Source organism: Lithobates pipiens, unplaced genomic scaffold (assembly GCF_037356315.1).
Source record: "Lithobates pipiens isolate NorthernLeopardFrog02 unplaced genomic scaffold, aLitPip1_a1.2 Scaffold_19, whole genome shotgun sequence".
In the NCBI taxonomy this organism is placed as follows: Eukaryota; Metazoa; Chordata; class Amphibia; order Anura; family Ranidae; genus Lithobates; species Lithobates pipiens.
Window position 1 is genome coordinate 127052880 of NW_027507764.1, and position 27181 is coordinate 127080060.

The window sequence follows — 27181 nt, forward strand, 5'->3', positions numbered from 1 at the left end:
TCCCGCCAAAACGGCCATTTTTAAAAACATTTTAGGCATTGACCCATGTCCCCTGGGGCAGGAGCCAGGTCCCCAAACCCTTTTTAGGACAGCATCTTGCATATTAGCCATTAAAATTAGCACTTTTAATTTCGAACGTTCGAGTCCCATAGACTTCAATGGGGTTCTAAAGTTCGTACGAATTTGGGGTCCGTTCGAAAGTTCTGGTGCAAACCGAACCGGGGGGTGTTCGGCTCATCCCTAATCCTCATCCCTCATCCCAGGTGCATGAGCTGACCACTTACGGGTGACATACAAAAAGTGCCATTTCTTCCTCCCATGTGAATTGCTCATTTACAAGTATTTTTCTTTACTATTAAAGTGGAGCTCAACCCAAAAGGAAAACTCTGCTTGTTTGCCACCTCCTCCCCTATCCAGTCTTAACAGGTATCTGGTTTTGATGCTGCCAGTAAATCTGTTTTTTTCACTTTCCTTTACCAGACCAAGCTGTCCAGCCAACATGCCATTTAGGGGGATGAGACAAACCATTTAACTCTGACAGGGATAATTACATTTAGCTTAAACCTAAAAGAAAAAAAAAATGGTACCCTCTTAGAGACTGTTCGTTTCGAGATTGGCAATCATTTGTTGCTTATGTAAAGTCCATCTAAATCTATTAATCTGTTTATACCTCTCCACAGGTTGACAATGATACCGTCCAAGGGTGGTATGTTACTACTCCAAAAATACAATGGAGGAGTGAAAATAGCTACCTTAAGTTTTTATTGAAAACAATTGCAGCCACCACATCTAAGGACTGCTAAGCTGCAATAGTTAACATTTTTGTTTTTGGGTTAGATATGCTTAAACAACAAGGATGTCAAAATCCAGGGTTATGTTGTCTTCTAACAGCAGCTGGTTATTTACATTAGAGGGTTGGTATAGGAAATTGCTGAGATTTTAGTGCCTGTTTTGTGAACTAATTTCTTCTACAGACTATAGCTACAGAGGTAAATGAGGACTTGTTTTAAAGTGGTTTCATTGCATGTTCAAAATATGTAAATATTTTAGTGTTCATAGGCTGGGCACAGGTTCACTTTAAGCCAATCCGTTACTTGCATATTTTATTTTTATTAAGGGTGGTAAAGAATACATTATCACTTAATATTCCATCAATTACAAGCAGATCTTTTTAACAACATTCAGGTTAAATTCATATTTACACAGTGTATACATCTATAAATAAACCTTTACCTATTATGTTCCACATATACTATGTTCAAAGGGTTTGAGGTACTTATCACCAATACCTCGCCTTTCTCCCTGTATTCTTCGCCCCTCCTCCTTATTGTATCTTGTACAAAATACCCCCTAACCCCCCAAAAAAAACAAAAAAAACACACCCCGTCCCAGCGAGATGGTGGAATTCCAGATTTATAATATATACTCAGGCGGGTGGACCTTATTCCTCAGAGACCACTTCCATCATTTTCTTCCCTTCCTCAGAGTACATAAATCTATTCCATATTGATCATGTTTGTTTTGTTGTACTGCTCCTTCCTGTTTTGAGCCGAGAGGACTAAATCCTCCGTGGCCTCAATCTCTCTTACCCTATTAAGCCACCTTGCTATAGAGGGTGGCCTAGAGTCCTTCCAGCACAAGGTCACACAGGCCTTAGCCGCATTAAAGTGGTTGTAAACCCTTACAAACCACTTTGACCTACAGGTAAGTCTAGATTAAGGCTTACCTGTAGGTCCAAGAAATATCTCCCAAACCTATACGGTTTAGGAGATATTTGCCCGAAGACGGGCACCGCTATCTACGGCGCATGCGCCGTAGACAGCGGCGCGCAGGCGCACTGAGAGGGGCATTGTCGATGACGGCAATGCCGCGAGTCTCGGCTCCCGTGCACATGCGCGGGAGTGACGTCATCGCTGCTCCGGCGAATCACAGCGCCGGAGCAGCGAGACCCACGGAGACCCACCAAGAAGATGGACGCTCGGAACTACAGGGGACAGCGGTGACTTCGCTGGCTCCTGTGTCAGGTAAGCGACACATAATGGACTACTATACGATGCATAGTAGTCCATTATGCTTTGCCTTTACAGGGAATGAAAGAGGAAGTAAACTCATCAGGGTTTACTTCCTCTTTAATTAACTGAAACAACACCGACTTTTTATACGTCTGCACTGGTATTGACGCCAATCTGTTACTAATACAAAAAGCTGGTACATATTTTACTCCCTTAAAGTGGTTGTACATCCTGTGTAACCACTTTTACCTACAGGTAAGCCTATATTAAGGCTTACCCGTAAGTACTGGAAATCTCTCCTAAACCTCCACGGTTTAGGAGATACTTACAATAAAGCCATGCGCCAATGTCTACGGCACATGCGCACTTTAGAAAGGGCAGATCGTGATGTTTCTAAAGGGGTCATGCCATGACTGGCAGCTCCCACATGCATGCACGGGAGTGAGGTCACGCGACTCCGGCCAGTCACAGAGCCGGAGTTTGCGGCCCCGGAAGAAAGAGGAGTGAAGAGCTACAATTGCTGCTAGTGCGGATATCACTTCGGTTTCAGGTAAGTGACACATAATGGGCTACTATGCGATGCATAGTAGCCCATTATGTTTTACCCTTGCAGGGAAATAAAGAGGAAGTAAAACCCATTTTTTTGCTTTTGTTCAGTTTTACAGTCACTTTAACACACAGGGCTGCCATCAGGGGGGTACAGCCATCACAAGTGTAAGGGGCCCGAGGAGCCTGAGGGGCCCGTCTGGGCCAGAAGAAGGCAGGACGGGTGGGTGGAGGGGAGCTGTGCTGTGCATTAGACAAACGATCTCCCAGCTTCTGCTGTTGTTGTGTCACAAACACTGAGCTTTGACATCGAGCTCTTTACCGCCACCTCTGGCTGCTATGTGTATGTTCACTGTTTGTGTGATCTGTACTGTGCTTCTCAGCAACATGTCAGCTTTATAAAAAGGGCCCCTGGTGGTTGTGTCGGGTCCCTGGTGGTTGCGCTGGGTCCCTGGTGGCTGTTCGAGGTCCCTGGTGGCTGTGCGGGGTCCTGGGTGGTTGTGTAGGGTCCCTGGTAGTTGTGCAGGGTCCCTGGTGGCTGTGCAGGGTCCCGGGTGGTTGTGTGGGGTCCCTGGTGGCTGTGCGAGGTCCCTGGTGGCTTTGCGGGATCCTGGGTGGTTGTGCAGGGTCCCGGGTCCCTGGTGGCTGTGCGGGGTCCTGGGTGGTTGTGCGGGGTCCCTTGTGGCTGTGTGAGGTCCCTGGTGGCTGTGCGGGGTCCTGGGTGGTTGTGCAGGGTCCTGTGTTCCTGGTGGTTGTGCGGGTTGCCTGGTGGCTGTGCGAGGTCCCTGGTGGCTGTGTGGGGTCCTGGGTGGTTGTGCAGGGTCCCTGGTGGGTGTACGAGGTCCCTGGTGGCTGTGCGGGGTCTTGGGTGGTTGTGTTGGGTCCCTGGTGGCTGTGTGAGGTCCCTGGTGGTTGTGCAGGGTCCCGGGTCCCTGGTGGGTGTGTGCGAGGTCCCTTGCTCGGCCTAGGCCAAAACAGCACTGTGTGTATGTTAGGGGTTGATATATAATATATACAGGTGTGCGTGTGTGTGGGAGGTGACAGATATATAGGTGTGTTGGGGGGCTGACATATATACAGGTGTGTGTGTGTGGTGTGGGGGGTGACATATATATATATATATATATATATATATATATATATATATACACATACATACAGGTGTGAGGGGGCTGACATATATACAGGATTGAGGGGGGGGGGGGGCTGAGTGCATACAGGTGAGGTGGCCAGTGTGCGGATTTGGTAGGATGGCCCATGGTCAGGCTCGGGGGGGCCCAGGCCTAAAGCTGTGTAAGGGGCCCAAAAATTTCTGATGGCTGCCCTGACTACACACTAACTACAAGAAAATATTACTTAAAATAATATTCCACAAGACAACAATTCTGTAGGGAAGGTCTGTATATTTGTGTAAAGTGTCATATAACAGCTCCCCATTACCCACTGCAGTGTATTCACCTGTCTGAGCAATGCTTTAAATGACAAGGATCGCAGCCTCATGGTTAGATTCTCTCCAGATTTTCCAAACATAAAACCCTAAAACAAACAAAAACATGAAAATAATACATAAATTTACCAATGACTTTTGTTCAGATGTCAGTTCTCCTTTAAGACCCCTGTCACACTTAAGGCGCTTTACAGGCGTTTTAGAGCTCAAAATAGGGCCTGTAAACTGCCTCCTCTGCCTCCCCAGTGTGAAAGTAGGCTTGTGCAATTTGTTTCGTAACGAATCGAAATTCGGCCGAATGTCCGAATTCATCCGAATGTCCGAATGTCCGAATAAAAAATAACAAATTACAACGAATACGAAAGAAATATAACAAATGAATTCGAATGAATTCGACATGATTCAAAATTATTTCAACCGCATTCGAAATTATTTCAACATGATTCGACATTATTTCAACTGCATTCGAAATGATTTCAACATGATTCGACATTATTTCAACCGCATTCGAAAATATTTTGTGACCCGAATTTAGGGCCATGTATCTCGGGGTCACTTGGTGCTAGAAACTTCAAATTTGGATATGTTTTAGTGCTAGTATTATTGTGTTTGCATACCAAATTTGGGGTTTCTAGCTATAAGTGACCCCGAGATATGTGGCCCCAAAATGTCATTCTCTGCTCTATTAACTAATAACATTTTGCGACCCGATTTTGGGGCCACATATCTCGGGGTCACTTATAGCTAGAAACCCCAAATGGTATGACCCCGAGATACATGGCCCTAAAGTCGGGTCACAAAATATTTTCAAATGTGGTTGAAATAATGTCGAATCATGTTGAAATCATTTCGAATCCGATAGAAATATTTTCGAATTTCGTTGAAATATTTTCGAATGTGGCTGATTTTTCGAATTCGGTAGAAAACTAAACGAAATCCGAAAACGAATTTAAGGAAGTTAACGAATATAACTAAACGAAATTAATGAATTAACGAATTAAAACGAAACGAAACTAAACAAATTTTTTCCTTTTGCACATGTCTATGTGAAAGCCCGAGTGCTTTCACACTGGGGCGGTGCGCTTGCAGGACAGAAAGAAAAGTCCTGCAAGCAGCGTCTTTGGGGCGGTATACACGGCTCCTAAACCACTCCTGCCATTGAAATCAATCGGCAGCGCTGCTGAAGAGCCTGCAAAGCGCCTTGGTAGCGTCGCTTTTCAGCGGTGGAGCTTTTCGAGCCCCAGTGTAAGAGGGCTCTTAGACATTAAATTATATTTTACTAAAAAGTAAACGTTGCTACAAAAAAAAATATAACTCTTCAATGTGCCTTATACGTAAATGTCTTTTTTTACAGATTTGATATTAATTTAGCTCATTAGGTATCTTCCTAGTATGAACTGAAGAAGTGCCTTATTTGAGTTTCATTTCTAAGTTAGCTGGCCAAACACTGATTGAAATCTGGCTGATTCAGCAGAGACTAGCCAAATTTTGATCAGTGTGTGGCTGTCCCAGTGCTTAATAGAACAGTAGAGGAAAGTGGAAAAAAAAACACTGGGACTGTAGGGTTACTGCAATCTTAGGGTACTGATGCTGGTGTAAATGATTTGGTTCCCAGCAGGCAAGTTCTACACCCCAGAGCATCTCCATGGTCTCCTTGACTTGTAGTGTAATGTAAGAATTAAAAAGCCACGCTGCTGCTAAAAGGTCAGTTAGGGTTATAGTCCAAAAAGTATCCAACGCATTTCAGGGGTCAGAGAGTGCCCCCTTCAGCAGGGCTTGATTGACAATAATGTGAATAGACTTAAGGTGAACTGGAACTTTAGGCTGGGTTCACACTAGTGCAAATTGGATGCTGGTTCCCCACATCAAATTCGCAATACCAGGAGATTATGACTGGCTGTCTATGGAGTCGGTTCACATATCTCCACTGTGGCTCCAGTGCAAATTTGCACCTGGTCCTGTGTGCCTTTTGGACCGTTTCAGATCCGAATTCAGCCAAAAATTCAGACTGAAATCGGACCTGAAACGGTGAATGGGGATGCACCAGACCCCTGCTGTGAGCCCCATGTGGCTTTGCTGTGAACCCAGCCTTAATGTTATTTTTCCAGCAGCTGGTTTGCCAGCCTTAAATCCTGAGTTTTAACCAATGAAAACAAAACAAAAAATTAGCTTTAGATACATTTTAAGGTTCCTGCTACCCTATGCACACTTCAGTGATGACACTCCTTCATCTAAAAAAACAAATTATCTGGATACCTTGGGATACGGTGGACTTTGAAAGAAGTCTTGACTCAAAATTGTCCGCCAGACTCAGCAGTCTGGCGGACAATCAGTCAGTTCATTTTGAACGTGACTCCATGTAGACGGGACTAGCGAAGGGGGTCTGTTGCCGCCTCCATCGATCCTGGTATCGATTTAAAGGGGAACCCTTACGCCATTAAAACGGCGTGGGGTTCCCCCAAAATCCATAACAGACCCTTATCCAAGCATGCAGAACGGCCGGTCAGGAAAGGGGGAGGGGACGAGCGAGCGCCCCCCCCCCCCCTCCTGAGTCATACCAGGCCATGTGCCCTCAACATGGGTGGGTGCTTTGGGGAATGGGGTCCCTACGGCCCCCCCACCCCAAAGCACCTTGTCCCCATGTTGATGAGGACAAGGGCCTCTTCCCTACAACCCTGGCACTTGGTTTTCGGGGGGCGGCTGGGGTGTGGGGGCTTATCAGAATACGGGAGCCCCTTATGATGTCACAGTCCCGGGGGATGCTGGGACTGTGACATTATAAGGGGCAGGGTCATCATGTGACATCACCTGGTGACCCCGCCCCTTATCCTTATATAAGTCGCTGCACAACGTGTCCCTGCCATTGCGGCCGTGTCAACATCGGAAGGAAGAGAAGAAGAAGAGGACGAAGAAGAAGAAGGAGAAGGAGAAGAAGGAGAAGAAGAAGGCGACAGAAACAAGACCGGGCCAATGCTAGTAAAAGAGCTGTAAGAAGATAGCGGAGGCCCGGCAAGAAGAACCGAAGAATGGGACAAGACCCCCGAAGTCAGAAGAAGATCCCTGAAGTTGGTAGAAGTCCCCCGGATGGCGGCAGCAATGAAGGAGAAAGTCGGGCTCCTCTGCTAGTAAAAGAGCTAGTGGTAAAAGAGCAGAAGATAGTGGAGGAGTCCGGCAAGAAGACCCCTGAAGACGTAAGAAGACCCCCGGAGCTGTCTAATAAAGTATTTTAAAAACCTTTGTTGTGTTTTTTCTATTAACACTTTTTTCCTCCAGGTGAATGGGTAGGGGTACATTGTACCCCATACTCGTTCACATAGGGTGGGGGCTGGGATCTGGGGGCCCCCTTATTAAAGGGGGCTCCCGGATTATGATAAGTCCCCCGCCCGCAGACCCCGACAACCAATGACCAGGGTTGTTGGGAAGAGGCCCTTGTCCTCATCAACATGGGGACAAGGTGCTTTGGGGTGGGGGGCTCTCAGGGCCCCCCTTCCCCAATGCACCCCCCCCATGTTGAGGGTACACAGCCTGGTATGGCTCAGGAGGGGGGGCGCTCGCTCGTCCCCACCCCCTTTCCTGACCGGCTGGGCTGCGTGCTCATATAAGAGTCTGCTATGGACTATGGGGGGACCCCCACGCTGTTTATTCGGCGTAGGGGTTCCCCTTTAAATCCATACCAGGTGACGGGGCTAGCGAGGTGTCAATCTCACCGATGGAGGAGGCGACATTGACTTCCTTCGCTAGTTCCGTCTACCTGGAGTCACGTTCAAAATGAACTGACATTTCTCCGTGTGTGGGCAAGTCCGTTCATTTTAAAAGTCCGGTGGACCCCCACCATAGTCTGGCGGATTGTCCGCCAGAAAAGTCCGGTCAAGTGTGGGCGTGTGTGGGCAAGTCTACTCGTTCGGAAAGTCTGGCGGACCTCCGCTGCAAAGTCCGGCGGATTGTCCACAGGATAGTCTGATTGTGTGTACGCGGCATTAAAGAAAACCTGGAGGTTGTGATTGCTGACCTCTCATTTAAATCACTTGATAGTTATCCCAACTGTTTATTTGTCCAACATGACGACTATTTTTAATTACCTAATTTTCTTAAAATTATTTGATCTGTTGCTGCTTGCCTCATTTTGAACTACAAGAGCATAGTTGGTCATTCGTTAATTAAATCAATGGCTAGCATGCCCCAGGTGCACAAGCACATAACCTAGTAAATCAAGCCATGCTTTATGAAATGCATATATATTTAATGTTTTCCCTGGCAAAACATGTGTCATTTTATTTAATTCTGGGAATTATCGCACTTCTGCCACATTGCACAGCCAGGAAGATCACATTATTACATCCTCATTTAACTTGACTACTTCCTGGGTTAGCGTTACTGTTTTTTGGAATCATCTCCCTGCTGATTGGACAGAAGTGATCATGCTAGTATATTGTCCAATAAGCAAGCTGGAGGTAAAGAAGTGATATAGAATGGTGCAAAGCTAAACCAGGAAAAAGTGATTGGTGTCACCTGACTGACTATGTGGTATGGCAATGTATGTCAATTACAAGACAGGCTGAACTGAAATACAAATATTTTGACAGGTATACCAGTTTGCATATACATGGGTTAAAATACACATTTATTATTTCCTGGAGATTAGCTTTGGATTTTCGAATTAAGGAAAATAGTTCTCTAGGTATTAAAATAAGCAGAGGATAACATTAAACAAGTGTAAGGGTTTTAAAAAAAGGAAAACAAAGAAAATAAATAAATAAATAAATAAATAAATATATATATATATATATATATATATATATATATATATATATATATATATATATATAGATATAGATAGATAGATAGATAGATAGATAGATAGATAGATAGATAGATAGATAGATAGATAGATAGATAGATAGATAGATCTCACGTTTGCTTACCATTACAAGATAAACTGTGAAGCTAATCAGTCCTAGCAGAAGAAATATTAGTGATAATAAAGCAGTTTTTTCATTTCTTTTGTCCGGGTCCTGCTCATGGAAAGTCTGCAAAAGCAACAGCAAGTCAAAATGCTTAAATCTCAACACTGACAAACTTCCCATTTTTATATAGCTAAAGTGACATTTAGGACCCATTCACACTTTTTTTGCTGTGGTAATGCATCCCAAAATGCACACAACAATGCACCCTGACACAACACATAGTATTGAACCTTCTCTGTGTGTGGTGCATTGTGGAGCCATTAATTGCAACAGCCCAACACACAACTCACCATAGCGTGCCACAACATACTGTATATACCATGTGCCATAGTGTCCTGCAATGTTAAAAAAGGTTCATGCTCATTTTTTCACCTTTTGTGGTGATTTGGCAGCCCATTCAAAATTAAAGGGTTGCCTTAACGCAGCACACATTAACATGCTAGAATATGCAATAATGTGTGCCCTCAATCCTTTCTGCTTTTTCTTACCACATACTGTACCTTGAAAAAAGACACGAACTAAAGCAAGCTAACAGGTGTGTGATTTTTTTAACAAAATTCTATCAACATTTTTACATAGTTAAGGCATGCCAGGCAACTCATTCTTGAAGCCTATGTCATGGAAAAAAATCAAAAATAAATAAATATATAAACACATTATGCAATACATTCCCCCACATTTTATGCCTCTAAACATGCTGCAAGTGCAGAAAAAATAATTGTTGATGCGTCACAAATATATTGTGCTCCAACCTTCCTCTTTGACATGACAGCACAGTATGTTTGGCTCTAAATATCAAAGCATGTGTTGTCAGCCCTGCCTACCTAATTTCTGATACATTACAAAGAACACAGAATTCTCCTCATCCCTCTACCCTCCATCTGCATAACCCCTTGTACATAGGCAGAAAACACAGAAAGTGATCAGCTCACAAAACTGGCACACAGATATTTTTACCCTCATAAAACAGGTATAACAAAACACTTTCAATAATACATTTAGCAGGTCAAAAGGGAGTAAATATGAAAAGTTAAGTATTAGTATACACGTTCAAAAAAGAATCTAAATGCTATTAACCACTTAAAGTGGTTGTATAGTAATTTTTTTTAACTTTTACTTACAGGAAAGCCTATAATAAGGCTTACCTGTAGGTAAAAAAAAATATCTCCTAAACCTGTACGGGAGGAGTGACCATGCGTGGGAGTGACGATATCGCTGCTCCGGCCACTCACAGCGCCGGAGCCGCGATACCCGGAAGAAACACAGAGGGAGCATGTCAGCTCCCTCAGCGTGGATCGGGCCAGATGTCGGGGCCTTGTTCTAAGGTAAGTATTTCATAATGAGCTAGTATGCGGTGCATACTAGCTCATTATGCCTTTTCCTTTGCAGGTGGCAAAAAAAAATACATTAGCGGGTATACAACAGCTTTAACAACCAGCCCATAGCTGAATGACGGCTACAGGGTGGTTGTTTAACTCTGGGAGGCCGTCATATGACGGCCTCCCAGAATTCCGCTCTCGTGCGCCCCCTGGGGCGTGCACTCGAGAGCATCCGTGACCACCGGGTCCATAGGACCTGGCGCATCACAGATCACGGTAAACGGCCGCTCATCACAGCCGTTTACCAGGTGATCGCTCCGTCAAATGACGGAGTGATCACTTGTAAACAAACCGGCGTCATGTTATGACGCCGGTTCCTCCCTCCCCCTCTCTGTACCGATCGGTACATCGGAGGGGGGAAGAGATCGTGTCAGCAGCGCTGTGGGCTGCATCTGCAGTGCCCACATCGCTGCTCACCAAAATTTAACCCCTCAATTCCCTGCCAATACTCTGCAATACCCTGCCAATACTCTGCAATGCCAGCTAATACTCTGCAATACCCACCAATACTCTGCAATACCCGCCAATACTCTGCAATACCAGCCAATACTCTGCAATACCAGCCAATACTCTGCAATACCAGCTAATACTCTGCAATACCAGCTAATACTCTGCAATACCCACCAATACTCTGCAATACCCGCCAATACTCTGCAATACCCGCCAATACTCTGCAATACCCGCTAATACTCTGCAATACCAGCCAATACTCTGCAATACCAGCTAATACTCTGCAATACCAGCTAATACTCTGCAGCACCCTCCAATACTCTGCAGTACCCGCCAATACTCTGCAGTACAATTCCAGCCAATACTCTGCAATACCCTGCCATAAATTGCCATACCCGGAAATACCCAGCTATACTCGGAGATACCCAGCCATACTTGGTGATACCCTGCAATACCCAGCCATAGACATCCCCCGCCGCCCTCCGGTGCTTCTACCGACTCGCCAATACGATCAAAGCCAGAATCTTTTTTTTTATTATTATTTCAGGCTTCCCAGCCTAGAGGTGACATGTGGGGTCTTATTGACCCCATATCTCACTGTAAAGAGGACCTGTCATGCCATATTCCTATTACAAGGGATGTTTACATTCCTTGTAATAGGAATAAAAGTGATCAAAAAAATTTTGGGGAAAAAAATGTCAAACTAAAATAAATAAAGTAAAATGAACAATAAGAATTTTTTTTTTTTAAAGCGCCCCTGTCCTCATGTGCTCGCATGCAGGAGCGAACGCATACGTAAGTCCCGCCCACATGAAAACGGTGTTCAAACCACACATGTGAGGTATCGCTGCGAACGTTAGAGCGAGAGCAATAATTCTAGCCCTAGACCTCCTCTGTAACTCAAAACATGTAACCAGTAAAAAAAATTAAAGCGTCGCCTATGGGGATTTTTAAGTAGCGACGTTTGGCGCCATTCCACAAGCGTGTGCAATTTTGAATAGTGACATGTTAGGTATCTATTTACTCAGCGTAACTTCATCTTTCACATTATGTAAAAATTGGGCTAACTTTACTTTGTTTTGTTTTTTTAAGCACAAAATTGTTTTTTTTTCCAAAAAAAAACATTCGAAAAATTGCTGCGCAAATACCGTGCGAGATAAAAAGTTGCAACAACCACCATTGTATTCTCCAGGGTGTTTGCTAAAAAAACATATATAATATTTTGGGATTCTATGTAATTTTCTAGCAAATAAATTATGATTTTAACATGTAGGAGAGAAATGTCAGAATTGGCCTGGGTGCTCCAGAACGCCTGATGGTACTCCCTGCATGTTGGGCCTCTGTATGTGGCCACACTGTGTAAAAGTCTCACACATGTGGTATCGCCGTACTCAGGAGTAATAGCAGAATGTGTTTGTGTGTGTGAGAAATAAACTGATAATATGACAATTTTGTGAAAAAAATCTTGATTTTGCAAAGAATTGTGGGAAAAAATGACAACTTCAAAAAACTCATCATGCCTCTTACTAAATACCTTGGAATGTCTTCTTTCCAAAAAGGGGTCATTTGGGGGGTATTTGTACTTTTCTGGCATGTTAGGGTCTCAAGAATTGAAATAGGCCGTCAGTACTTCAGGTGTGATCAATTTTCAGATATTGGCACCATAGCTTGTGGACTCTATAACTTTCACAAAGACCAAATAATATCCACCAATTTGTACTTATTTTTACCAAAGATATGTAGTAGTATAAATTTTGGCCAAAATTTATGAAGAAAAATTACTAATCTGCTAAATTTTATAACAGAAACGAAGAAAATTTCATTTTTTTTACAGAATTGTCGGTTTTCTTTTATAGCACAAAAAATTAAAAAACGAGCGGTGATTAAATACCACCAAAAGAAAGCTTTATTTGTGTGAAAAAAAGGACAAACATTTCATATAGGTCCAGTGTTGCATGACTGAGTAATTGCCATTTAAAATGTGAGAGCATCGAAAGCTGAAAATTGGTCTGGTTATTAAGGGTGTTTAAGTGCCCAGTGGTCAAGTGGTTAAATGGTGTAGTGAATCTTTGTTTAGCAATCACTACCCTGATAATGCTGTCTTCTATCACTGTTTTGGATCAGCAATACATGTCTTAACAGTCCAACATCATTTCACCCTAGAGATTGTCAGTTATGGAAGTCTAAATAATTACTTTAATTCCTTTCAGAAACATAAAAAAAACAGCATGGTGATTGTTACATTACATTGGAATTGTCACCTACACCAATAACTTTTCCAAAAATGACCGCAAATGTTGGGTATATTCCACCGTTGATTGAAGCTGCTGCAATTCCAATCATGATGTATAACCATTCTGGTTTATTTAACTCTAGAATTCTTCTAAGAGGTACGTCTGTGTTCTAGAAGAAGACAAAATATTAAATAGTAAATATATTTTAAAAAGATATATTCCACATGTAATATAGACTCTGCAAATTCTGTTAGCGATTACCATTGGAACGTGTTTTGTAAATCACCACGAGATGGCAGCATTTACCAAGTATGTAAAACAGAGCATTCAGACTTTTTTCTATTGGTTTGGCCATAGCAATTACAACATGACTTTATTTGATGGCAATCTCTGAGCATCATATTTGTGAAATGGGACTGTGAATTAGTTATAATTTTTTTAAATCTAGCTTACTTGTTAATTGTTTTTTCATCCAAAACTAGTGGGTTAGGGCAGCCTTTTCACCCTGGTGTGCCTTCAGGTTTCTCCAGGGGTGCCTTTACAAAATTTCTATAAATTGCCCCAAAATTGCATACAAGCCAGCTGGTGGATCAAGCCTGCATTTTAGTTGCAGCTTTTTATTGCACAATATTATAACCTTGCAGCTGCTGGCGTTCTAACAACCAATGATGGCATTGGTTGATAGGAAGGACAATGGTTGCCTGCATAGCATCCTTGTTAGATCCTCCTTTGCCCCTCTCCATCAGTACTGGGGTCACATTAGCTGAGTGAGGGAGATAAACTTTGCAGTACTAGTCAGTAACGGTATGCACAGGTGTATTTGCATTGTAAGAATAAATCACCTCTAAAGCTGGGTGAACGAAGTTTATGGATATTGTTGTATTATGTAGAACAATTACTTTTGTTTTTTAAATTTTAGAATGGGGTGCTTCAAGATTGTACATCATTTCAAAGGGTGCCTTTACTGATAAAATGTTGAGAAATACCGAATTAGGGTATGTTTCTTCTAAATACATTTTATTGCCCATGCAGGACAAAGCAACATATTCATTTAAAACAATCCTGTTGCCATGGTAAATAATTTAATCCACATATTGCCTGCCTGTAAAAGAACTCTAAATGTACTTACCTTTCTTGCTGCCTGTTCCATCAAATGCCACTCCATTCAGGAAAAATCTTCTGCTGAAGTCTGAAGAGAAATTGACACTTACAAAGGTTTCAACCCTCTGAACCCTCTGCAATTCCCACTGGTTAACCTCCATAACACTACTATATCCAGTAATGGGTGGAGGACAGACAAAGAAACAAAGGAACTCTATGCCCTTGTACACACGGTCGGACATTCCGGCAACCAAATCCGAAACTGTTGCATACACACGGTCGGACAAAGTTGTCGGAAAATCCGATTGTACATAACGTGATGACATCATTTCGTTACGACGGGGCTACGTTCAGGCTAGTAGCCAATAGCTTTGGTCTAGGAATTTGATCTGAGCATGCGTGGCACTTTGTCCGCCGGAGTAGGCTACACATGATTGGAGTATGTCCGATCGGAGCATTTTATCGGAAAATTTTACCAGCAAGATGGAAAAGTTGGTCCGTCGGATATTCCGACAGAAACAGTCGGGATGGAGACCACACACAGTCGGAATATCCGACAAAACGGTCCGATAGGACACATTCCGTCGGAATCTCCGACCGCGTGTACAAGGGCTTAGGATTGACACTCCTGGAAGTGTCAATTTCCCTTCTAATTTCAGGAGAAGATTTCAGCAACAGAGCAGTGTTTGGTGGCAGCAGGAAAGGTACATATTTCCAGAGTTAGTTTACAGGTGTGCCCTGGATACAATGACTTACTATAAAGATGGGGATTGATTTACTAACTTCAACTTTCCAAACGAAGCTGAACTTTGCAAGAGAAATCTTTCCAGGAGCTTAGTGGATGAGGTGAAGCTCTGCTGATATCAATCCATGCAAATGACTGGGTATTCTTTGAAAAATGGCATTTCACTGCAATCACTAAGCACTGGGTAAAATTCCCTTGCGAAATTCAACTTCATTTGCAAAGTGAGCAACCTATTTGCTTTTATTAAATCAACCCCCTGGTCTCTTAAAAGTGTATCGTACTAACTGTGTGCTATTTCGTTTGCTTAAAAGCTTATTCCTCTCTTTATAACATTTTCATAATACACCCATATTTAGGGTGTAACATGTAAAATGGTACCCTTCCTCAGTGCCCTACATTAAAGCCCTTGCAGCATTCTGTATATTTTTTCATAAAAAATCCATCCGCAGATTCAGTCACAGGATCTATGAATGGAAAAACTACCATGACAGCTGGACTAGTAGATCTCAATAGAACACTAGGGCAGTGATGTCATTATTTCTTCCAGTTCCATAACCAAAGGTCAGTACCTCCTTACCAACCTGTAGTCTGCAGGACTGCAATGCACTGATCACCATTGCAATGCTTTACAGGCTCCAATGCACAAAACAAATAAATGCACATTTTTTTCTTTTTCCAAAGAGGGGGCGTTTATTATTTTAATTTTTTTACCAAAACTGGAGAATGCCTTGAAACACTAGTGGCTATGGTGAGCTACAACTTATATAGGCATGGGGAGGACATCACCCGGTGACCCCACCCCTTATGACGGCACAGTCCCAGCATGCCCTGGGACTGTGCCGTCATAAGGGGCGGGGTCACCGGGCATGGTGGGATGGGGTCACCAGGTGACATCGCCGGTGACCCCACCCCATGCCTATATAAGTCGTAGTGCACCGCGTTCCCAGCATTACAGCAGGAGAGAGCATTGTGTCAATATTGGAAGAAGAGAACAGGGAAGAAGACGATGGAAAAGACCGGGTCACCGCTAGCAAAAGAGCAGAAGATAGCGGAGGAGCCCGGGAGAAGAATTGGAGAGTGGGAGAAGAGGCTAGAGAGCGGGAGAAGAACCGGAGACCGGGAGAGAAGGCCAGAGAGTGGGAGAAGAGGCCGGAGAGAGAGCGGAGGAGTCGGAAGAGACCCCCGGAGCTGCCTAATAAAATACTTTAAAAACCTGTCTAGTGTGTTTTTTTATTGACACTTTTCCCCCAGGTGAATGGGTAGGGGTACGATGTACCCCATACTTATTCACATAGGGTGGGGGGCTGGGATCTGGGGGGCCCCCTTATTAAAGGGGCTCCCAGATTCCGATAAGCCCCCCGCCCACAGACCTTCGAGAACCAATGGCCAGGGTTGTCAGGAAGAGGCCCTTGTCCTCATCAACATGGGGACAAGGTGCTTTGGGGTGTGGGGCACAGGGCACCCCCCTTCCCCAAAGCACTCACCCCCCATGTTGAGGGCATGCGGCCTGGTACGGTTCAGGGGGGCGCTCACTCGTCCCCACCCCCTTTCCTGACCGGCCGGGCTGCATGCTCGGGTTAAGGGTCTGGTATGGACTTTGAGGGGACCCCCACACCGTTTTTTCGGTGTAGGGGGTTCCCCTTAAAATCCATACCAGACCTAAGGGACATTATCGCCTCTCTCTCGCAGACCTATTCCTCCAGAAAGTCCAGTTGTGTGTTTGTGGCATTAGTCTCTGGTGTCTAGTTGCACTCCAAACAGCATGCAACCTATAAAGGTTGTGAGTGCTCATAATAACTAAATGGATGGTCAACATTACTCCAATGTGTTCCTTTTACTAATTAATTAATTAATTAGTTAATTAATTCATTTTGAGAGCACAGCATCACATGTTAAATGCCATAAATTCCAAGTTTTCATGGCCCCGCAGGGACCCACCTTCACCACAGCATGCATCAATGCAAGTGACAATAGTGACCTATGCCTGCACAAGTTATGTCAGCACTGCCATTTGTAGTCCTACATGCGACTAGACCACAATTGGGAGACAGTTGGCACCCCATAACAGGAAGTACCTGTAAAAAGACATCCATAGCAAAATCAATTGATATGTTAATAATAGCTGCAGATTTCAAATGATTGAAAACAATCTTTAAAATACATTTACGTGTCAAAGAGATTTTTCTGATTAGGTTTAGATTTTCTTTATAAATGCTAAAGCTAGTATTCCATATTCAGCCCTCACTAAATACATTTTCTAAAATGATAAATGTTCTGTCCCTACATTATCTAGATTTTTAGGCTTTTCCTTGTCAGAATCGCTTTTTGATGGGGTTTGACTTTTTTTTCTTCCAGATCCTGTTTTAAAACTTTCACGTTTGATAGGAGCCAGCACATTTTCAACATCTTGTACTGTTTCTGTTTTTTCTGCATCTTTTTTTTCATCTTCCTTACGGTCTTCATTTGAACTTTTCGTATCCAAAGAGCTTATATCACAACCATTCTTTTCTTCTTCCTTATCCTGGTTCTGAAAAATCAAACAGAACTCATGATGTGCTGAGTAAGGGCCAACGCATCTCTACATCATTTATCTTATTTGTCACAATTGTGCCGATTTCGTTAGGCCAGTGATGGTGAGCTAAGCACAGTAATTTAAAACAACTTTGTAATAATCACCTCTCATTTCAAGTGACCAAATGCAAAAAAGGTGCACCTGTATGAATATCCATGCATAGGCTGGCTTGTAGCCTCACATCACAGGGTGCCACTAGCCATGCATATGCACATGTACAGTACGTGTGCGAGAGTATGCATGCACGCTTGTTGTTGATGCTGGGCTATGTAAACTGGTCAACTGTACAAAGTCAGTGCTGTTTTATATACAGAATTACCAGTGAATCTGTGCTCTGTGGCCTTGTGCCTGACTTCCTGTTAATGACTTGACTTGCCTTGACCTGATCCTGACATCCTGCTTTATATCCCTGTGCCCAGTTTCCTGTCTGTCACCTCCCAAGGGGAAGCTACACAGCACTGACTGGTCTAGATATACCCGTCTTCTAGTACCTACATCTGGCAACATCTATGAGGCACTCACACCACGGATTTTGTGCCAAGAGAGGCCTAAACTCTTCCGATACCTCCACCATGTACATGATAAGAGCTGGAATATCAAACTCAATGCCTACAGCCCACATGCAGCCCTTCCCTCCCTACATTCCAAAGAGCCTTGCACCATGAGAGGGTAAGTGGCGTAGCCAGTGACATTCCCCCAGGCACAACATTTAGAGGGGCACAGACAGGTCTGGCGCCTCCATAGGGCAACTTAGGCAGGCGCCTTTAGGCAGTAGCATGGGATGGCGTCAAAATCTAAACTCCAGCTACATGCTGGGGATTTGAATTTTTTAAATATCTGTTCCCCCTGCAGGCAAACTAAAACCTCCACACTGCACCCAGTAGAAGAGAGGGTGCAGCCCTGATTTTAATGTATATGCTGTTTAGCTGATGTCATCAAGAAAGCACGGAGAACGTATCCAAGAATGCAGCGGAGGGCAGAGCATTGGGCAGATTCCAATCCTAAAATGTGCAGGCAGTGAGCTCCTGTGATGACAGAGGGGGGTGTCTGGGGGTGTAATCAGAGTGGAGGGATCTAGTGGGGTATCTGGAGGTGTGATCAGAGTGGAGAGATCTCAGGGGATCTGGAGGTGTGATCAGACTGGAGGGATGGGGGGATTTGGAAATGTGATCAGAGTGGGGGGGGTGGGTGGGCTCTGGGGGTGTGATCAGAGTGGAAGGAATCTGGGGGTGTGATCAGAGTGGAGGGTATCTGGGGGGGTATGGGGTATCTGGAGGTGTAATCAGAGAGGGAGAGGCATCTTGGGGTGTGATCAGGATGGGAGGTATCTGGATGTATCAACAGAGTGGGGGGTATCTGGGAGTGTATGATCAGAATGGGGGCATCTAGGGGGGTGTGATCAGAGTAAGGGGCTATCTGGGGGTGTGATCAGGATGGGGGTATCTAAAAGTCCACGGGTTAGCGGGTGCAAATTACTTGCCTTGCCCCTGGTGCTGACAACCCATGCCACTGGTAAGGGGGTATATATTGTATAATGATATATTAAATACTTTTTAAGTTTATAGTTTTAAAATATATTTATTTGCAATGTTTATGAATACAGAGAAAAATGCATTTATATATTTATAACCCAAATTACAAAAGAATTATGTCATCCAAGATATCTCTAACATATAATAAAGGAAAATCAATAATCACATGTAATATAACAAGTAGGGTCCCAGGCAAATAACATCAAGGAAGGACCCTTTTAACCTGTACATTATATAGACATTGCCAGTTGGACTTCAAATCCCCAAAAAAAAAAAACAAATTTTTTTTAAATTACCAAACTGAGCAAAATGTTCAGTTTTATTTATTAGGAAACATCCGCCTTCCTACAGAGGAACTATCTTGAAATAGTAACAAATAGAGATGGCCTGAACACCCCCCAACCCAGTTGGGTTTGTGCCAGAACCCTCAAACATCACAAAAGTTCAGACCTGAACTGTGAACCTTATTAAAATCTAAGCAACTCGAACTTGAAAAGTCAAAAGCGCCCATTTTGAAGGCCTGGATACTTCCCTGGGGGACATGTACTAATGCAAATCTTTTTTCAAAAAAAGATAGTTTTTAACCACTTGCCCAACTTGCTTTCAGTGCTCTCACATTTTGAATGACAATTACTCAGTCATGCAACAGTGTACCCATATGAAAATGTTGTCCTTTTTTTTACACAAATATAGCTTTATTTTGGTCATATATGTTTTATTTTTTGCACTATAAATGAAAAAACACCAAAAAGTTTGTAAAAAAATGCATTTTTCTTTGTTTCTGTTATAAAATGTATGTATTCATGTATGAGGCATGGATGGGCATGTATGAGGCACGGCTGAGGCATGAATGGACACAGATCAGCACTGTGGGCACTTCTGATCCAGCCAACTTGTACTGCTGCACTGGCTCCCTCCTCTCCTCACACGATTTACGGATTGCGTGTGAGGAGTGGAGAGAGAGCTCAACCGGACATGCACCTGTTTGTTGACAAGTGATCGCTGCGCCATTGGGCCGAGCAATCACATGTTAAAGGACTGCTGTGGTCGGCCTTTTACCCCGATCAATGATACGCTGGGTCCAGAGAAGCCGGTGATCATGGATGCTTCTGGGTGCGTGCCCCAGGGGGTGCGCGGGAAGCGCGAGTCTGGGAGGATGTCATAGTACGCAGAACTAGCTGACCGTGCTGTAGACGTTATTCAGCTATGGCCTGGTCAGCAAGTGGTTAAAGGAGCAATGATTTTAAAGATGATTAAATATTCAATATTCAATGTTCAATATTAAAAATGAAAAATGCATTAAACTATAGTGCCCTCTTCCCCTTAGTCTGCCTGTAAAGTGGAACATGTGTACTGTGTATAGAACCTGCTGCAGCAAAACTGACGTTTATAAAGAAAAAAAATTACATAAAAATTTATTTTTCCTGCAAGCTTTCTTTATTTTGTATATATATGTAATGATATAATAAAATATATGAACTAAGAAGGTTTTAATTCAATACATGAATTTAAAACCTAAGTAGGCATACTGCCTCCATTGGTTAGTATAATTCAAGAGGGAGTAGGGTATTTTAAAGGCTTATAAAGGTTAGGTTTGATGACGAATAGGCAAAGTAACGTTTATGAACAAAATAGTTATACTTACATGGGGAAAAGTGGATTATGTTATAATAAGCAGTACGTTTATCGCAGATCAAAGGACCAAATTGTGTTGCGCAACAACGGGCAAGTAAACGCAGCCAGTCTAAGTTGTAAATGAGACGCTGTAATATTTAAAGAAAGGGGAAACAAGCTATCCTATCTGTTAACAAATAGATGGAACCTAGAGGGAACATCCCGCCAGGTCCACTAAAAATGTCAAGCTGTTCAACCATGATAAACATGTGAAAAAGAACCAGACATAATATTTAAATGCTTGCTAGCATGAAATACAAATAATCCAATTGTTAGCTCACCTACGTTGGACGCAAGAGACCGCGCACAGGTAACCCTCCGATTAGAGTGTAAGGAGAGAATGGAAACAGCTTGCCTTATATGTCCCTCCTCCATCGAGCCGGCGTCTGACGTCACCAGTGACAACACAGGCAGCACTGCGCATGCGCCCGGGGGTGGGGAGAACAAGAATCTACTACATATCCCATGAAGCCATGGTGTAAGGGGAGGAGCCCGAGTCCAGCACGCGACAGGCAATTGCCGCCGACTCCGGAGCAAGCCCTCACCATGACAACAGGGGAAATACACCCAGACAACAAAGGCGGCTAAGTGTGACTCGATAGAAATAGTTGCATATAGATAACGACCTGCCCACAAAATGGAAAGATCTAACCGGAGGAAAGCGCAGAGACAACCAAGCGGGCATGGCGGCATATAAATATACCTCATCGGTGCCCCGGGTGTCCGTATGACCCCCTAAATAAATAGGCGAACCGTCCGGCGGGGAAACTAAGAAAAAAAAAGGGGGTGCGCGTGAAGCCCGAGTCTGGGAGGATGTCATAGTATGCAGAACTAGCTGACCGTGGTGTAGCCGTTATTCAGCTATGGTCTGGTCAGCAAGTGGTTAAAGGAGCAATGATTTTAAAGATGCTTAAAGTGAAATATGAAAAATGAAAAATTCATTAAAATATAGTGCCCTCTTCCCCTTAGTCTGCCTGTAAAGTGGCACATTTGTACTGTGTATAGAACTTGCTGCAGCAAAACTGACATTTATAAAGAAAAATACATAAAATGTATTTTTCCTGCAAGCTTTCTTTATTTAGTGAACAACAGCTTGGGGAGTCAGTCTGTATAATGAGGCCACAATTTAGTGCACTTGGAAGAAGATTCAAGATTTTTTGTATAAATTCTGGTGTCTCTTTGGCAGACTGTGGATGGAAACAACAAAGTTTTGTACCACAGTGAACAAGCTTTATGTGAAGAAGCCAAATAATAGTACATTCAGGCCAAGATTACTCATTATTTCTTAGATAAAGTCTGGTGTCTCTTTCGCAGACTTTGGATAGAAGTAGCAGGTGCAGAAAAATTGTGCTTTAGGTACTGGTGATGCCTTCACACTGTAACACTATAGAGGTACACTTGATGGAAGCAAGAATTGGCCTTGCTGTAAAAAATGTAAATTTGACACCCCAGTCTAACAGTTGCAGAAAAAAATGTTCTTTGGGTGTTGGTGGTGCCCTCACACTGCAACCCTGAAGAGGTAATCTCTATGAAAGCAAGAATTGGCCTTGCCATAAAAAATGAAATTTGATGCCGCGGTCAAACAGTTGTGGAAAAATAGTAGACTTGAACATGACTTTCAATTTGTTGTTTATGTGTTCTCACCTCTCTGTAGGCTCATGTTACTCCTTTCCTTTACCTCAGAACCAACATCAGAATCATGTAATGTCTGTGCATCCTCAAGAAGCAAGTGAATGATGCTGTGTTCAAATAATTCACCTAACTCCTCCATACATGATACTGGGGCTTTGGCAGGAGTTGCTGTGGACAAGGAGGCAGAATAAGCCACTCTGGCAGCTGCAGTGGACTGCGGATTAGTGTCAGCTTGTGTCATAGAGGATGAGAATGGTTTAGTAAGCCAGTCCACCGCCTCCTGTGCATGTTGTGGCTGGATAGCATGGGCAACATCACTAAACAGAGACAAATGTGCCCTGCCTGAGGACAGACCATGTCTACCTTTGACTGTAGACACAGATGCTGCTGGCCCCCTCATAGTGGCATGGGAACATCTGCCTCTCTACATTGGCCTCCCAGACACGATGGGGGCTTATTACCCAAACTTAATAGAAACTGGGAAATGTGTGATTGGATGCACTTTATTGAATGAAGAGTGGTGTTTGGTGCACTTAAATTTGAGGACTGATACTCACAGAGATGTAAAAGCTCTAAAGAATAAAAAAATAAAAATAAAAAAGGGGGGACAACAATGTCACAGTTAGATAGACTGTGTCTGATGATTAAAAAAAAAGGAGGCAGGCAAAAAAAAAAGGGGTATACAGCACTGTATACAGCACTAAATGTTATGAAATGCTGTGTTAATCACTGCACTTCACTAACACTACACTACACTGACACACTATACTGACACACTACACTATAGTCACACTATGCTAACACTAAACTAATACTCTACACTCAGAATCACAATTAACTCACTAGAAGCAAACTGAGCCCTGCTCTATCTCCACTCTAACAACACATTGCAAAAGCTTCCTTTGGGAAGAAACTTTTTATAGTGTGGGGTGGGACTATGAGCACTAAGCTGTGATTGGGCAAAGTCACCATCACTTTGTCCCCTCAGGGCTCTGACAGTGCTCTGTGCCTTAATTGGCAAAGCCTTGCATTTGACCAGTGGTCAGGTGCAAGGCTTTATCCAATTAGGACCCTAGACTGTACTGTGCAGCACACAGTGTATAGTGGGGTGCTCGGCGGGAGCAAATTTGTACCGAAAATTCGGGTGTTTCGCTGAACGGGCGAACAGGCGATGTTTGGGCCGAACTTTTGCTGCTCGGCCCTAACAATTTACCCAACACTAGTAACAAAGTCCTGTCCAATCACTTTCCAAATCTTGCCACCTCAACCTCTGGAACATCTCCAACATATGCCCCTTTCTAACCAATGACACAACAAAGCTCTTAATTCACTCCCTGGTCATCTCTTGCCTCGATGACTGCAACTCCCTCCTCATTAGCCTACCTCTGCATACTCTATCCCCCCTTCAGTCCATCATGAATGCTGCTGCCAGACTCGTCCACCTTACCAACTGCTCTGTCTCTGCTACTGCTCTCTGTGAATCCCTCCACTGGCTTCTGCTCACCCAATGAATTAAATTCAAAATGCTAAAAACTACCTACAAAGCAATCCACAACTCTGCCTCCAGCTACATCACTGACCTAGTTTCAAAATACCAAGCCATGGAACTCCTTACCCCAATCAGTCTGTCTAGCTCCTACTCTATTAGCTTGTAGATGATACCTGAAAACCCTCCTCTTCAGAGAAGCCTATCCTACCCACACCTAATAACTGTATTTTCATTTTGTTCATCTGATTATCCTCCACAGCTATTCTCCTTTTTTCCTCTTGACCCTCCCTTCTAGATTGTAAGCTCTAATGAGCAGAACCCTCTGATCCCTCCTGTATTGAATTGTATTGTAATTGTACTGTCTTCCCCAATGTTGTAAAGCGCTGCACAAACTGTTGACGCTATATAAGTCCTGTATTATAATAATAATAACAATAATAATAATTTGATGCTTGTTCAAGCCGGTAATGGCTTGTTTACATGAGACCGAAACCAGAAGTGATGAAATCCTCATCATTTCCCGCTTCTCACGTCACACAGTAGGAAGAACAACATTAGTTCCTCTCAATGTCCCAGGAATTGGATGTTGCTGCTCACATCCTTAATGGGACCTCTGATTGCACGGAAGAGCCCTGTAAAGTTGATGGAGGGACGGTGGTGGAACCCCTTCCACTGCCTGTAAAAGTAATCCAGGGGCTTCTTAGCCACTAGGATTACTTTTACTTTGTGTGGACTTGTTGGGGCTAAAAAATTATATCTTGATCATTGGTGCAGCGATAAACAACAACTGTTCTAACTCCAGATTATCAGAATACACATAGCAGAGAGCAGTATCAATAATATACAGTATAACTGAATCAGGGAAATTAAGACCCATCACATATGTCGGCCGAGATAGATTTACAATGTTATTTTCAATCTTTTATTTCACAATAAAAACTTTACAAAGGCTCTATTTAATTTGAATGCATGGAGGGTGTGAAGAGGATATAACAGTCTTGGAAGGATAATCATTGTAATATAATGACAACATCTACCCATTAAAGAAAGTGGCAACACCATTGACAAGTTTAATGACTGAAGGATTTTTGCGCTAACTGGAGGAAAATTCAGATTATATAAATCAAATGCATTCCTAGAGGATTTCATGCCCAAATAAATAAATGAATCCTCTGTTCTTTTAAGACCTATTGATTTCAACCATTCAGAATCTCTGTGGAGATTATATTTCATTCTTAGAAAAATGTATTTTTATTCCCAAAAAAAGATCGAAACTCATCTACTCATGGTGCAATCTAGGTGGTCCTTTGGTTAAAATTTTTATCAAAGAATTGGCTAAAGGTTCAACACCCAAATTAAACAATAATGAAGACAAAAGTCACCCTTGGCGCATGTTACATTGCAAGGGGATGGCCAAAGAGAATTTCCCTAAACCTTAGCAAATAATGAGGAATAGATAGATAGGATAAAACACATAAAATGTCCCTGTAAACCAAAACGGGTGAAGTCCCTTCTATTGAAATCTGTAAAAGGCTTTCTCTGCTTTGACTCCTAGATTTTTAATTGCTGTAGATGTTACAAATAAGTTTATTTTTAATTCACAAATCAACATCTACTTACTGCCTGGTAAAATTAATTTTAACTCATCAGTTGCCCTATCGCAATAGATATAAGCCTACATACAAGACTGTATCATTCAAAACTCCTATTACTCGTAAATATTGTTTATATTAATAGAAATGATTAGAATTACATATATGTTATTGCCTATTGCTCTCTTGAGATAACTTGTGTATAATATTCTGGCATAGTGTTTGAGATATAATTTACCTGAAGCATCACAAGTGAATAATAGACTCCTTTTTTACACATAAGATCGTCATGTGACCCCTGCTCCACCACAATACCACCATGGAATCCGGCAATGATGTCTGCAGTTCGGACAGTAGACAGTCGATGAGCTATGACTATTGTTGTGCGACCTGCTCTAGCCTAAAAGACACAACAAATATAGAGATCAAAATACATTTTAAAAAAATTAGACCAGGAATAAATACAAAAATAGAAAAGGAAAAATATATTTTCAAAGTGATTCTTTTAAGTGACAAATAATATTAAAAATACACACTTTTACTAGGTTCCTTCCTCACACTGACAAAGCATAAGCACATTATAACAATATACATTATATATATATATATATATATATATATATATATATATATATTAGCAGGAATCACAGATCTCTCTCTCCCTGTCTCACAGGACAACCGCCTTATTTATATAGGCAGACTGCCGTTCTATTATTCCAGAGAACAATCGCGCGCCCCAAAACGGAGTATGAACAATGTACAGGTATGTTGTTCCACACAGCCGGGCTGCCCTACCTCAGTATTTGTGCAGTGGGCGGTCTGGAAATAGTAATATGTATGGGGCGGGGCCACTCTGTGACATCATCTGGTGGCCCGCCCCTTGGGACACCTCCGACAGATGCATGCTGGGTCGTGACATCACAAGGGGACAGGGCCACCAGGTGATGTCACCAGGTGGCCTCGTCCCTTACATATTTAAGAACTGTCACACAGAGGAGTGTTTATTTAGCAACCAGCTACATACAGTGTTTTTAAAGCAAAAAAAAAAAAAAATGCAAAATGCATCAAAAATGCAGCAAAAGCGCAACACATGCTTTTTTGTTGCAACTTCATTGAATTCTATCACACAAAAAAAAATTCCTCTCTGCAAAATGCACAGATATGATTTACATCCATAGAAAACCATGTTAAATGGACTGTAGTGCATTTATGCAAAATGCACCAAAAAGCTCTTATATAGCTAATTATTTTGCATTGCTCCACTAAAAGCCATCCTTTTTGGTTCTCACAATGCAGTACTAATGATTTACATTTTATCTCTATACTGTGTCTTGTCTCTGAAAATCAATGTATTTAGTCCTCTGCCATTTCAACTTTTATCTCAGTACACCCAAAGAAGGAACCTGGTATTTGGAAAACTCACATTTTGCATATTTTTGAATATATTTGCACTAAGGCTCCATTCACATTTGTACGACTCCAATGTTGTGTCGAATTTGGAGTGCAACCTTTAATGCAATTTTGGATGGGTGCAACTTGGATACAACTTTGGCTTTGACCAGTGATATTGGACAACTGTTGAAAACATGTTGCATTGTATAACATTCAGGGACGACTTTCATGCAACTTCTGAGGGTTAACATTGAAGTCTATGGCCCTCAGGTTTCATGAAAGTCGGACAAAAGTAGTCCATGAACTACTTTGAAGTTGCTGCAACTTTAAGTTATGCATGTATGAATGGTTATCATTGGAAAACATGGGGAACGACTTGGACATCAAAGTTGCATGACAAATCGCACAACTGTGAAGCAA

At 42.7% G+C, this 27181-nt stretch overlaps 1 protein-coding gene across 1 annotated transcript in view; it reads right to left on the reverse strand.

Annotated features, from left to right (window-relative positions):
* The window catches only part of LOC143996276 (ATP-dependent translocase ABCB1-like), a 142108-nt gene that overhangs the window by 35017 nt on the left and 79910 nt on the right, over positions 1-27181 (reverse strand). Inside the window, exons 16-20 of the mRNA XM_077491246.1 lie at positions 25608-25769; positions 17163-17405; positions 13064-13201; positions 8928-9032; positions 4017-4094 (exon numbers count right to left, since the gene is read on the reverse strand). Of these exons, the coding sequence (XP_077347372.1) occupies positions 4017-4094; positions 8928-9032; positions 13064-13201; positions 17163-17405; positions 25608-25769 (726 nt within the window). The remainder of the gene's footprint in view (positions 1-4016; positions 4095-8927; positions 9033-13063; positions 13202-17162; positions 17406-25607; positions 25770-27181) is intronic.